The sequence below is a fragment of the Lactuca virosa genome, chromosome 9 (assembly GCF_052849685.1).
Source record: "Lactuca virosa cultivar CGN04683 chromosome 9, Lactuca_virosa_CGN04683_v6, whole genome shotgun sequence".
NCBI lineage: Eukaryota > Viridiplantae > Streptophyta > Magnoliopsida > Asterales > Asteraceae > Lactuca > Lactuca virosa.
In genome coordinates this window covers 41233312-41245848 of record NC_136434.1, presented here as the reverse complement: position 1 = coordinate 41245848, position 12537 = coordinate 41233312, and the positions used below count along the sequence as shown (strand labels likewise).

The window sequence follows — 12537 nt, the reverse complement described above, 5'->3', positions numbered from 1 at the left end:
CGATTATGATTACAACATCCCTTTTTATAATCTGAATTATGAGAACTTGGCAAATAGAAATGGAAATGTTATAGCAAAAGACTGGTTTAGTCTTTATGTGAGACATCATGACTCGTGTCCTATATGCTTCGGATATAGGATCGATTACATGTGCTATATTTATCATTTCTAAAATTTTCCAAATGCCTGGGGCATTAAGAAGGGAAAAGGTCTAGAACTGGATATGACTAAAAGGATTAAGCAATTGTCGAGGACAATCTAAGGTTTACCAAAGATTAGTTGCTCAAGGACAGTTGGAAGTATAGTGTTAATTCTGGAAGGACCATATTGACATAATCTGTAAGGAGGCAACTCTTGTTCAGAAGTGATAGTCAAAATGGAATATGGAAATGTTTCAAAGTTGGAAATTATTCAATCTGTGTAAGATTAGGAAACTTAATGCAAGAAGGATGTTGCCAAGGAGTTGATCTCCTTGGAATGCTCTGTAATGGTTGTTGTCAAGTCTTTCTGACTCTGTGCATAATCATTACAGGAGGATCAATGCATATAAGTTTAGAATCTAACAGATTTCAGTAAATGGCATGAATTTGGAATTCTTGCATTTGCAGTAAGGATTTGGGACTGTGAAAGAGGATCATTGGAGTTATGTTCAATTGATCTAATTCACAAAGTGAAGATCATAGACAAACATAGTATGCATACTTGGTGTATGGCATGACTAGTGTTTAGAAAACATAGTGTACATGCTTGGAGCATGGGACAACTATTGTTTTAAATTCAAGAATAAAGTTGATAGCTGAAACAGTATACAATGAATAATGTGTAATCATATGGTGATAAATAAAAGGTGTTTTATTTATGTTCATAGGTTTTGATACCATATTAGATTCTATTATTATTGTGTTTCATTTTGCATGTTTTGACTTCCAGAATAACTAGGTCGTTCTTCCTGATTGACTAAGTTATTCAAACTATCCACAATCAGTCATATGTTGGAAGTAGATATGAATCAAGACTGTCATGGGTTGGCTTGTAGAGGTCTAAGATGTTGGACAAGGGGCTACAACACTCATGAGTGCTCATAAGTTCTGAGTATTGGATTCAACTCGCGCTCATTGGAATAACTTCATGGATTTTATCACGAGTGATCATGAGACGATAATATCTTATATTCTTCAAACCTAGAGATACGAGTTGTTACTATGAGTTGGTTGTACATTGATTGCACGAAAACGCATTCGGTAACTCGGTGTTATAAAACGTGCCTTTGTGTATGATTCAACAAGTAGTAGAATAAGCCATATGAGTCAAAGTTTATCCATTCCTTTTACCTTCGGGATAAAAGTGATATCTGTGGGCCCCTCAATGATTTGATGATGACAAATGGAAGTGCTCGGCCGAGCCAGGACTGATTTGATTTGTTCAATTAGTCAGTCGTCATAAATCGGAAATCGGGAAACAACAAATGGACAGAGAGAATGATTATAATCCATGTCTCAGTCCATATGATATCTAGAATGGAGGAATATATGATCCCTTATCTAATGGACAAGTCATTGACAAAGGTCAGAGTTCATCTACAAGGTCAGAGTTCGACAGCGGCTTTTGAGAGCTACGATTGCCAGTTGGTTCCTGAAGTCATACGCAATAATAGTTTTAGACTTATCCAAGTGGGAGACTGTTGGATTAGTGTCTAAGTCCATAACTATAATTGGTATGTACTTGACCCGACTCGGCATGGTCCATTTGGGTTGCATGGCATCGGAACATTTGGATAGACCGTTTATGAGGAAAAGACATTTTGTGACATATTAATATATTATAAGTTCTAATATATTAATATGAAATCATGTTATTTAATTAGTATTGATCAAGAATTAATTTGGACTTAATTTAGTGATCAAAAAGAGACTAATTAAATATATAGGGATTGATTGTGTAAATCATTCATTCTTATATATGTGGGCTTATGATCCAAGATTCCTTTATGTTGGGTTTAACCCATGTGGTGATCCATGGATACTCCATGGAGGTTAAAACCCATGGAGCATAAGGAATGGGTAAAGTCATGAGTTACATGGTGTAACCCTAATAGCCACACTATATAAGAACCCCTTTAGTTAAAGAAATTGGCACTAGTGATACACATTTTGAGGGCTAGCCGATTTGAACATGTATGTCTTCTTCTCATGGTTATTCCAAGAGTTCATGATGTTGTGTGAACCATTTGAGGTGTCACACTTGGGGCACTAGGCTCTCAAGCTTCATTGAGTCAAGCAACAACAACAAGGTATGTATTCTATCTATTTTAGTATCCTAGTATCAATGTTTTGCTATGCTAGTTAGGATAATACCTTGGATAATCATATTTGCATGTATAATAGAGAAAACATAGATCCAAGGTATTTAGGGTTGCATGTACACTTAGGAGTGTTAGAATGCTCAAAACCCATCACAATTGCCGACTGAAAAGATAATACCAAGCTGCTCCGACCACCGACACGATCTTCACCACAGAACACTACCAAGGAACCAATTCCATAAATACCAATATTACCAAAGTATCCTTGGAAGTCAAACTGGTCAACTCTTGGTCAAAGTCAAAGTCCTCAGTCAAAGTCAACCTTCCTGGTTGACTCTACTCGCCGAGTCAACCCGTCGACTCGCCGAGTTCCCATACTCAGAAAACTCCCATAACACGACTCAACTCGCCGAGTCGCCCCAAGACTCGTCGAGTTCAACGATCTCGGAATCCCATCCTGTCCAACTCACTGAGTCGCCAACCGACTCACTAAACCAAAGCTTTAACCACTAGAGGTTGGGTTCTGCGACCAGACTCGCCGAGTCCAAGAACAGACTCACCGAGTTGTTCTTCCAACTCGCCGAGTCCATGCACATGTTCATACAACTCGTCGAGTACACCCATGTGACTCGCCGAGTCTCTTCAGTTCTTAATCCATACAGAGGCTTTTCGAGCCATGCAGGGGCTCCAATCCATAGATCCACTCTTCTATAGCCTAACCCTCACATAAAGTTGCAAACTTTACGTGAAACCAAGGAGATATAAGTCCAAAACACACTATGGCTAGGTTTAAGGACTAAGGGGCTTCACCAACAACTCTTAAACAGAAACTTTATGACATTATGGACCATCACAAGCCTAGATCCGAAGTAGCAACCTCAGATCTAAGCCTTTAACTCGAAATAGCTCACAAACAAGCTATGGAACTCCACATCAACCACCAAGGATGAACCAAAAAGGAAATTAGCATAAGGTTATGGCTTTTTACCTCTGAAATGTGCCCAAACAGATGTAGATCCCAGATCCACGCAAGCCCCTTGATGCTAGCCTCTAATTCCTCAAGCTCTTTTCACCAAGTTCCTCTTCCAAGCTCCAATCTCCTCAACAATGAAGTCTCACACGAAAATTAGGGTTTCTGGAACTCCCAGGGGGGTTAGGAGGCTGGGAGAAGGACATAAAGTCCTTTAAATAGGATGCAACCCTCGGGATTAGGGTTTTCCTTCTTCAGCACCAACTCGTCGAGTCCAAGCCGCCGACTCGGCGAGTTGGCCACTTAAACCGCGATAGAATCCCGCTCCGACTCGGCGAGTAGACGGACCTACTCGTCGAGTCCCTTTCCTACATTTACACTTTTGGCCCTTCATTGAACAATTGAAATTTGGGGTGTTACATTAACATATATTTTTATACTAAAGTCCTAATATTTTCAACGATTTGATAAGAAAGTTCTAAACTTTATTTTTTTTTTACAATAAAGTCCTAATTCACAATTTGACAAGAAAGTCTTAAATTTTATTTTTTTGACAGTAAAGTCCTAATTACCGGCTAACCGACAAAAAATGGTACGCGTGTCAAAAACTGCCGGTAGTTTGAAATTTACTGTCAAAAAAATAAAGTTTAAGACTTTTTTATCAAATCGTTGAAAATATTGGAACTTTTGTGTAAATATCTCTATCAGTAAGTTACTATGAAACCTTAATTTGAGCTACTTATGGCACCTAATTAATTAATTTGTTTACATTATTCACACAATAAACTTTATGCAACGTGTAGAATCAAGCAGGAAAGATGATGTAGTTCTCTATAGTATCAGCATTAAACTCTATCATCATCCCACAATATTCGCTGGCTTCTTGGTGTGTTTGTTGCTCTGTTTTTGTCTTCCTGAACAGAAACAGGTTAGCAAAATTTTAATACATTCAGAGGCTTGATATAATTTATTTTTCTAGCTTGAATGACTCGCTCACAATTTTCCATTGGAAGTGTGATGATGATCTTTTTCGTTCCTTGAAGACTATTTTGTTACTCTTAAAATTGAAGGATGTTGTTCATTATGCATTACTGTTTGAGTTGATTTTTATGCATCAGTCCATGACTTGCTGTTTGTGCATACAAAATATGCAGATAGATGCGCTCAAGATTATATATCAAAGGCAAGAAGAAGAAGAGAATAAAGAGTCTGAAGAAGGAAAAGAAGATCAAGAACACTGAGTTTTACATTTGGACATTTTGATAGTAATATAATAATGTATTCATAAAAAGCTTACATGATACAAAAATCATCTTTAATACAACCGATATTTTGTTATCTTTTGTGAGTATTCCAAATGTCTATGCAGTTCATGAACAATGATACCACCACTTCAGTGAAGCCAGCCATTTTGCATTCTGCAACTGTAAGACATTGACCCATTTGACTAATTGACTGTATCAGGATTGCAACAAAATTAGAGAAAGTTACAACCATTAAAAGTTTTCACTCCTGTGAATAATGAAACAAAATTCTTACACGACACCTTTTAGAAGTTGCATTATATAGTCGTTCCACATTTCATGCATTGGTTTCGACTAGTAGGTGTGGACAACTAGTTAAGGGGTGTTATCACACCCAAAAATTATCACCTGCCATGCTATTGTGGTGTTATAACACAAAATGGAGGAAATGAGCAACTAGTTATAACATCTTTAACTTTCCATGTCATCATTTCTTTTTTTATTTTTTCGATTAAAATTTTATTTCTTAAACAATTAATTAATTAATTAAAACATGTTATTTAAATAAAACCTATTTTCTAAATTAAACATAACATTTAAAAACCATTACGAAAACATAACATTTAAAAAAAAAAAAATTTGCCCCCAATTTAATCGTTTTCATTTCCATTATACATAAAATCAGTCAAATCCTCTCGAAGTTGTTTGTGTTTTCGTGCGTCTTGAATATCTACGACCCTATGTAAATATTCCGTTGTCCCTGGTTGAAATTGCATGTGTCTGGGATCCGAAGCCAAATACTCCGCAATGTTTCGTCCTTTATCTTCAACCACCATGTTATGCATTATGATACATGCATACATAATATCTTGTAGAACGTCTAACTGATATGGTGGTGATGCATGTTCAACTATGTGTCATTTCGACTTCAGAACTCCAAAAGCACGTTCCACATCCTTACGCGCCCCTTCTTGTTTTCTCTTGAAATTTTTTTTTCTTGGTGTTACTGGGTGTCGAAACGCCTTCATGAATGTGGAATATGCTGGAGCATCTGATGCCTTTTCTGACAAAATATCGTCGAAAATTGGTGACTGATCAAGAACGTTCACGTCGTTATTCGAACCCGCAACCTCGAAAAAAGCATGCTAAATCCATAAATCTTGGGACGCAACAGCCTCCAATACCAACGAAGGCGTTCCATGCTGACCACTTGCGTACTGGCCTTTCCACGCGACGGGACAATTTCTCAAGTTTCAGTGTGTCCAATCAATGCTTCCTAGCATACCCGGAAAACCATGTCTTTCTTCGTGCGCCACATATAGTTGTTGTATATCATTCAACGAAGGTTTGCGCAAATAAACGTCACCGAAGGTTTCGACAACACCCCTCGCCAATCTATACAAACTTTCTCAGACATTCTCATATAGTCGTCAATCGAATCAGGCGACTCTCCCATTGCCATAACTTTAATTGCAACAACACATTTTTGTAACCCTGTGAATCCTCGTTTACCTCTAGCGTCATATCTCATTTGGAAAAATTCATACCTAAACGTATATTTAATATATAAAAGCTATATTTGAAAGAAACAATGTATTAAAATAATGTAAAAGTATATTAGAAAAAAACAATACCTGCTTTCCAAAGCGTCGACTATCCGAACAAATACATTTTTCCGTAAACGAAACATTATTTTGAAATCGCGTGACTGGTAGACACAATCATCCGCAAAATAAGCGTGAACTAAACGTCTGTGCCTTCCTCGCGATCTCTGTTTAACGCCGCACGTCTGCTTAATAAAGGAGCTGGATCTGGTTGTATTAGCATGTTCGTGCAATACTCGTACATCATAGTGACAAACATATCATCGTTGTCACTATAATCGAATGGATTCATTTTTTTGTGGAATGTTTTGAAAGTATAGGTAAAGATTTTTTTTTTGGAATGTTTTCAGAGAAAAGTTGTGATTTATATGAAATAAAGAGGAAAGTGGTGATTTTATAGGTAAAGATTTTTTTTTAAACAATATTACCATTTGTCAAGGGTAAAATGAAGAAATTGAAAAAATCAAAACGCGTTATCGTCTGTTGCCACCATAATGAAACACCACATAACGGCTGGGGGGGGGGGGGGGGTTCTCCCGTGGTAACGTCGTTGAGGTGCTGCCATGTCGGCAATAACGCCCCTCCACGGGCCCATACCGACTATTCTTAAACATTTCAAACCTGCAAAAAAAAAAAAATAATAATAATTCAATAGATGGAAAAGACCCATTTTAAGGGAAACAAAAACTCATTAAAGAAATTGAGAAACTTTATCACACCAATTTTCATTCTTCTAGATCCAAAATACAGTAAAGATAATGAAACTTTACCACGCCAATTTTGCTGAATCACACCATCACCGAAAAGCCCTAAAATTCATTGAAGAAAACGCAATTAACCCCCTTTTTCTTACAAAAACAACTAATATGATAACGGATTACGAAACAGGGGCTCAAAGCAAAATCGATGGGTTGAAGGTTAAGTATCGTCTCTGCAGTTCAACGTAATATTAGCATGGAGCCGGCCAGAGTAGTGGTAGCAGCCAGCAGGCCGGAAGCCGGAGGCGTAAGTAGACGGCGAGGGGGGAAGGGGCGAGTGAGATAACGCGCGAGGAGGAAGTAAAAAGTAAAAATATTTTTAAGGGTATATTAGTCATTTTGAATGAAATTTTGGATTTCCTAATTACCAAACCCTCGCCAGCAAAAAGGGCACAGCGTTATTCGGGGAGCCGGATTGAGAGGGCTCTGCCGAAACCCTAATTTCAAATTATCAACGATGGCTAAGCGCGAATTGTCAAGCACATTGAAGAACTTGAAGGTAATTATAAGCCGATTCTTGATTTTTTCAGATACTTTTCAGTCTTTACTATGCATAACTTTGTTCTCAATTCCCGAATTTTGAGTTAAGGCTCAATTACGTTGCTCGTTGTTCAAAATTTTTAAAAAAATACTTTCTTCTTTTGATTTTCTCTATGGAATTTGAGGTGGTGTTCTTATTTATCTGTATATAGTTTATGCAAAGGGGAGCTAATAAAGAGGAGAAAACCAAAAAGGAAGAAGAAGTCACTCCTAATGGAAATTTCGCATCCTTTATTACCACCAAAAAATGGTATAACTCTTCGTTATGATACTTTGTTTTTTGACTTATTTTTTGCTCTAGCTGATGGGACCTTTTTGGAACCAATCGTCTCTGAGGCCATGTTTCAGTAACTTATGCTAATATTTTGAGCTAGTTGCACAAAACGTAAAAAATATATGGCTGTATCGAACATCATAACATGTTCTTGGTGTGTTTGCTTTGGATTTTTCATATTTTGCTATTCTTTGATGAAAGTGGATTCCCAAAACTTTGTTAATGTCATATAAAGTGCAAGCTGAACTTGAGCGAAACAGTTGAAGTATTAGCATGTTCTTGGTGTTTTTACTTTAGACTTTCGAAACCATGGAGTTGTATAGAATTTGATTTGCTTTATTCATAAAAATGTGTCTCTTTGTCCTACATTGGTGAATTGAGTGTTCTTGATTTCTTGCTTAAGCTTACATTAGCCATTGTTGTTCTTATATAGCATTTGAAGTTTCTTCTTGCTTGTTCTAATGACAAATGATCATACACTGTTTTCAAATTTTCTGTAGCTGTAGGTGTCATGGTTATTTGAAAAGTTTTTCATGTAACTCACCATTCATTAGTGCATAAGTTTTCTACTTTTGTCTTAGTTTATAAAACCAAAAAGTATATATTTATCTGGTGGTAGTTCAATATAATTAGTTCTGCCTTTTGTATCATTAATGATAATTATAAATATAAAGCAATACAATATTAGTTTCTACTTTTATGTTTCTATTTTATGCACATCATTAACCACTGTATGTATCTACATGCAGTATGGTCATTATGGAAGGTGATCCTAGTCCAGGTGCCATTAGAGGCCGAATGTCATTCCAGAGTTTTAATCCTTCTATTGATGTAAGTACAAAATAAAAATATTATTTTGACTTTATAGTCAATGACTTTTTGGTCAAATGTGAAATCATGTTATTTTAGAAATTAAACGAAGAGGCTTCAAACCCAAGACAATCAGAAAGTGATGCTACTTCCTCTGGGCATCTACCTAATAGGTTTGTTTTTGTTATCCTTGAATTTTATAATATAAAAATCAAATCTGTTTCATTTATTTAAAAGTAATCATGTATTTCTATCACAGAGAAAATGTATCACCAGAAGATGAACTAGTGAGCATGAGAGAAGAAACTTCAAGTGGAAAGAAAGCCAAAAGGAAACAAGCTGAAGTTATTTCAGACACCAAATCACCAAATATCAATGAAGCCAATACTTCTTCATCAAACAATGGTAAAAAGAGTTCTCATAAGCCACCTAAGCGAGGAAAGCTGGACTTTAATGTTTTAAGATCTCCTAAGAATCAAAGTAAAAGGTCATGATCTTGATCTTTTTCATGTTAAACAATTAAGAATATGCTTCTATTTTATATTTTTTGCCCTCAAACTTCTTAGTTTAGTTGCAATGTATAACTTTCCCAACAAGCTTATCATGTAACTAACTTATTGTTTTCCTTCCTCTTCCTAGTTTATTTTTAATTGATTGTAGAATGTTCAATATTTGTGATTTGCTTTATATTGAATGTATGGTTGAATACAGATGTTATTTGATGACCTACTCAACAAAACTAATCTGTTGAATAATGGGAATTATTATAAAGATAAAGTTAGTTTCTTAGGCTGAAAGATAAGCTAGAAAATTCTTAATAGTGTTGGTGGTTGTTTTTATCCATTGAACTAACATATATTATAAAGTTTGAATATAATAGTTTATAATATTGGCCTCTCGACTCTTCATAATCGTTCATATCTATATAGAATATTCAAAATAGGAAGATTCCCAGGAAACTGAGGCGTATAGGTTCAGCGAATTGTCTAAGGCACAGTGAAAATTGCATCATGATGTTGATGTTTTGGAAATATACAATTTAGGGTTTGAAAACGACAGGAGATTCACGTGTGTAATGTGTTTATACAGTAATATTTATTCAACTCTGTTTACTTAAATCCCAAGTGATCACCAGTAAGCCATCTAGAAGAATTTCTTGTTGTTTTAGACAAAATCTTGAAAATTAAGCATCGATTTAAGTAGGAAATACTTGCAAAAGATGGTTACATTAGAAATCAAAAAATAAAGAAAGACATGAAAAAGAATAGTAAAAATGCATATGGGAATCTAATCATCTATCTAGGATTCAATGACTTAAGCAGGTTTCCACAAAGAACAAGCATAAAGAACTCTCCCTTTCCATCCTTGCAACATCCATTTCCCATCTTCATCCACAAGAAAATCCTTATGATACTCCAACCTCACTTTACTCTTCACCTCCTCCACCTTCTCCCTGAACAATCCCACCTGCCGGAATCCTGCCCTGACATTCCTCGACTGCCACTGCTTATAAGTCTCCGGCCTCTCCACCCTCGTTGTCCCCTCACATGCCACCACATTCATCACCTCCCGCCCATACACCTCCTGCTCATAACAAAGCCTATCTACACTCTCTCTATCCGATGTCTGGTCAAACATGTCAAACAAAGTCGAGAAATGAAACAACGCCTCTCGAAACCGGTTCAACAAAAAAGGTGCATTGTGGGTCCCATTAAGAATCCCAAGAACAAATATGTCCGGATTGATCTCTCGTATCAACCGCAACACCGCGTCCCTTGGGCTATTCTCAACAACTGTCTCATCTAGAATGTTCCGTAACCTGTTAACCGAGTTAACAACTGTCAACACATTTCTATCAATCTTCAACTCCTCAATTCCAATCTCGTCCCATTTCTTTGCAATCCCGTGGAATTCAAACGGGACGTGAAACCTCTTGCAGAATTTCGCGAGACGGCGACCCGTTTCCGCAACCCGCTCCCCGGGTCGGAACCCGGGTTGTGGAAGGTCAATGCCCGTGATCTGGAGCACGGGCGGGCCACCGGGTCGCATAGACAGTTTTTTTATAAAACACGGCCATTGAAACCCGTATAAGATTCCAAAATCTATAATGTGAAGCTTATCTTTCCCTCTTGATAGCTTCTCGATTGACCCGTTGGCGAAAATATTTGACATTCGGTGAAACGGGCATGCAACCATGTAAGAATGGTAAGCCCGTAAGATCTGAACCGCCGATATTTTTTTAAGGTTAGCCGCCCGGTAAACCTCGGCCCCGTTGCCAGCTAAGCGGGCCTCGATCGCGTTTACGAAATAATACGCGAGTCTCTCGGTGGCATCTCCGTTTGGATTACAATGCTGTTTGAGTTTTCTCAACACTCCATAAATAGAATTAGAATTGTTGTTTGTAATCGCTTGCGCACATTGAGTTAGCAAATCCCGTAAATCGACCACGATTTCTTGATTGTTTGTGTTTTTCTTCCCTCGTGGCCTTCCTCGTTTTGAGGACTCATTCGTCTTTTTACCTAACTTGATCCGTTGAGGCTCGGGATCATATAACAGCAAATCTTCTTCGGGTTGATCGGATTCCAGCTCTGAAATGGTTGCAAGTTTAGCTTCTCGTTCTTCTTCTTGAACCGGGCTTCTCTTTCTGCTATGATGACTGAAATTACTACTGCTGTCGTCACTGCTTGTCGTTCCAGTGGAATATTCCGGTGGGCTCTCCCGGCAATACTGGTACGTGTCAAACGGTTGTTGTTCTTCGGGGTTCTTGTTAACTAGGATGTCGTACAATGACTTTTCAGCTGCTTCGACTTGTAGGGCTAAACACTCGTTGTACATACATGGCTTTTCTTGTAAGTCGTCTTCTTCCATGAGCATTTGGTTCAGGTACTTGAGGACGGAGTCATAATGGTCCGGTTTGTCCGAACCGGCCCCCACTGTTGTGGGGTCAAAGTTGCGCCGGTTTTGGGGGGGATGAACCGAATGGTGGTTGTAGGTGTTGATGTAGTTGTTGTTCATGGCATTTGAGTATAGAGTGTCCATGAAGGAAATTGAGTGAAAGTTTGAAGTGTGAGTTGAAATTAATACCGGTGAGGTGAGGGGTTCATATAGGGAATCAGGAGACGGTGGTTGCTTTATCCAGGTGAGATATGTACAAGTTTTAATGCGTGTGGTACAAGTAGTTGGTGAGTGATTGGGCTTGAGAGAAAAGAAAGAGAAATCATTGGATATAAAAGACAGAAAAACTGAGAAAGGAAGCTTCATAGAAACAGAGAAGTTGAGGGAGAAGTGAATCTTAGCCACCTTGATATATTTTACCGGCAACCGGAGGGCCCGGTGACGGTGAGGTTGAACCTGGTTCTATAAGTGAAGGAAGATTCAAAGGAAAGGAAGTAGTGTTGAGCCAAGTTGGAATTGTCAATTGACTGGATATATGACACTGACACCACGGAAAATGACTTTATTATTTTCTATATAATTAATAGCTTTTTATATATATATATATATATATATATATATATATATATATATATATATATATATATATATATATATATATATATATAGTTTTCCTTCGTCTATGAGGTTTATGAAAAAGTCATCGTATACAAATCTAATATATGTAGTTTTATTTTTAATGGATATAAAAGATTAAGCTTACTAATGAAAATTAAGGGTGATGTAGGATGTTTTCATTAGATTTAATTTCGGAAGCCAAAAGAGAGAAATAAGCTCAAATTTAATTTATTTATAAAACTATTGGATGTGGGCAACGGTGGTCCATATAACATAAAGTGGGGTGGTGTTCTCAATGTTATTACATGTTATAACATGCCGTTAAGATGAAAGAGTTAGAAAGAAAAAAAATGATTTAATTGGGTGTTATCTCCTGTTCCCGTTACCACATCCTAATAACACAACATCTAATAACACCAAGTTGGGGGGTTGTTCCACTGCGTTTTTAGGCGTTTTTAGATAGATCTTAAGTGAAAAGCTCCAATCAAAATTCATGTTAGTATGGATGAGCATCGACCTTGA

General features: G+C 37.2%; 1 protein-coding gene and 1 pseudogene across 1 annotated transcript; one reads left to right on the top strand and one right to left on the bottom strand.

Annotated features, from left to right (window-relative positions):
- Positions 1-7232: 7232 nt before the first annotated feature.
- LOC145136245 (scarecrow-like transcription factor 11 (SCL11)) lies at positions 7233-9173 on the top strand. The gene is made up of 5 exons (XM_079070411.1): positions 7233-7377; positions 7571-7668; positions 8442-8523; positions 8602-8675; positions 8762-9173. Exons 1-5 carry the CDS (start codon positions 7336-7338, stop codon positions 8994-8996), a joined length of 531 nt encoding a protein of 176 aa, XP_078926537.1. The 5' UTR covers positions 7233-7335; the 3' UTR covers positions 8997-9173.
- Positions 9174-9678: 505 nt separating this feature from the next.
- On the bottom strand, positions 9679-11835 carry LOC145137282 (scarecrow-like protein 30 pseudogene; annotated as a pseudogene).
- Positions 11836-12537: the final 702 nt, after the last annotated feature.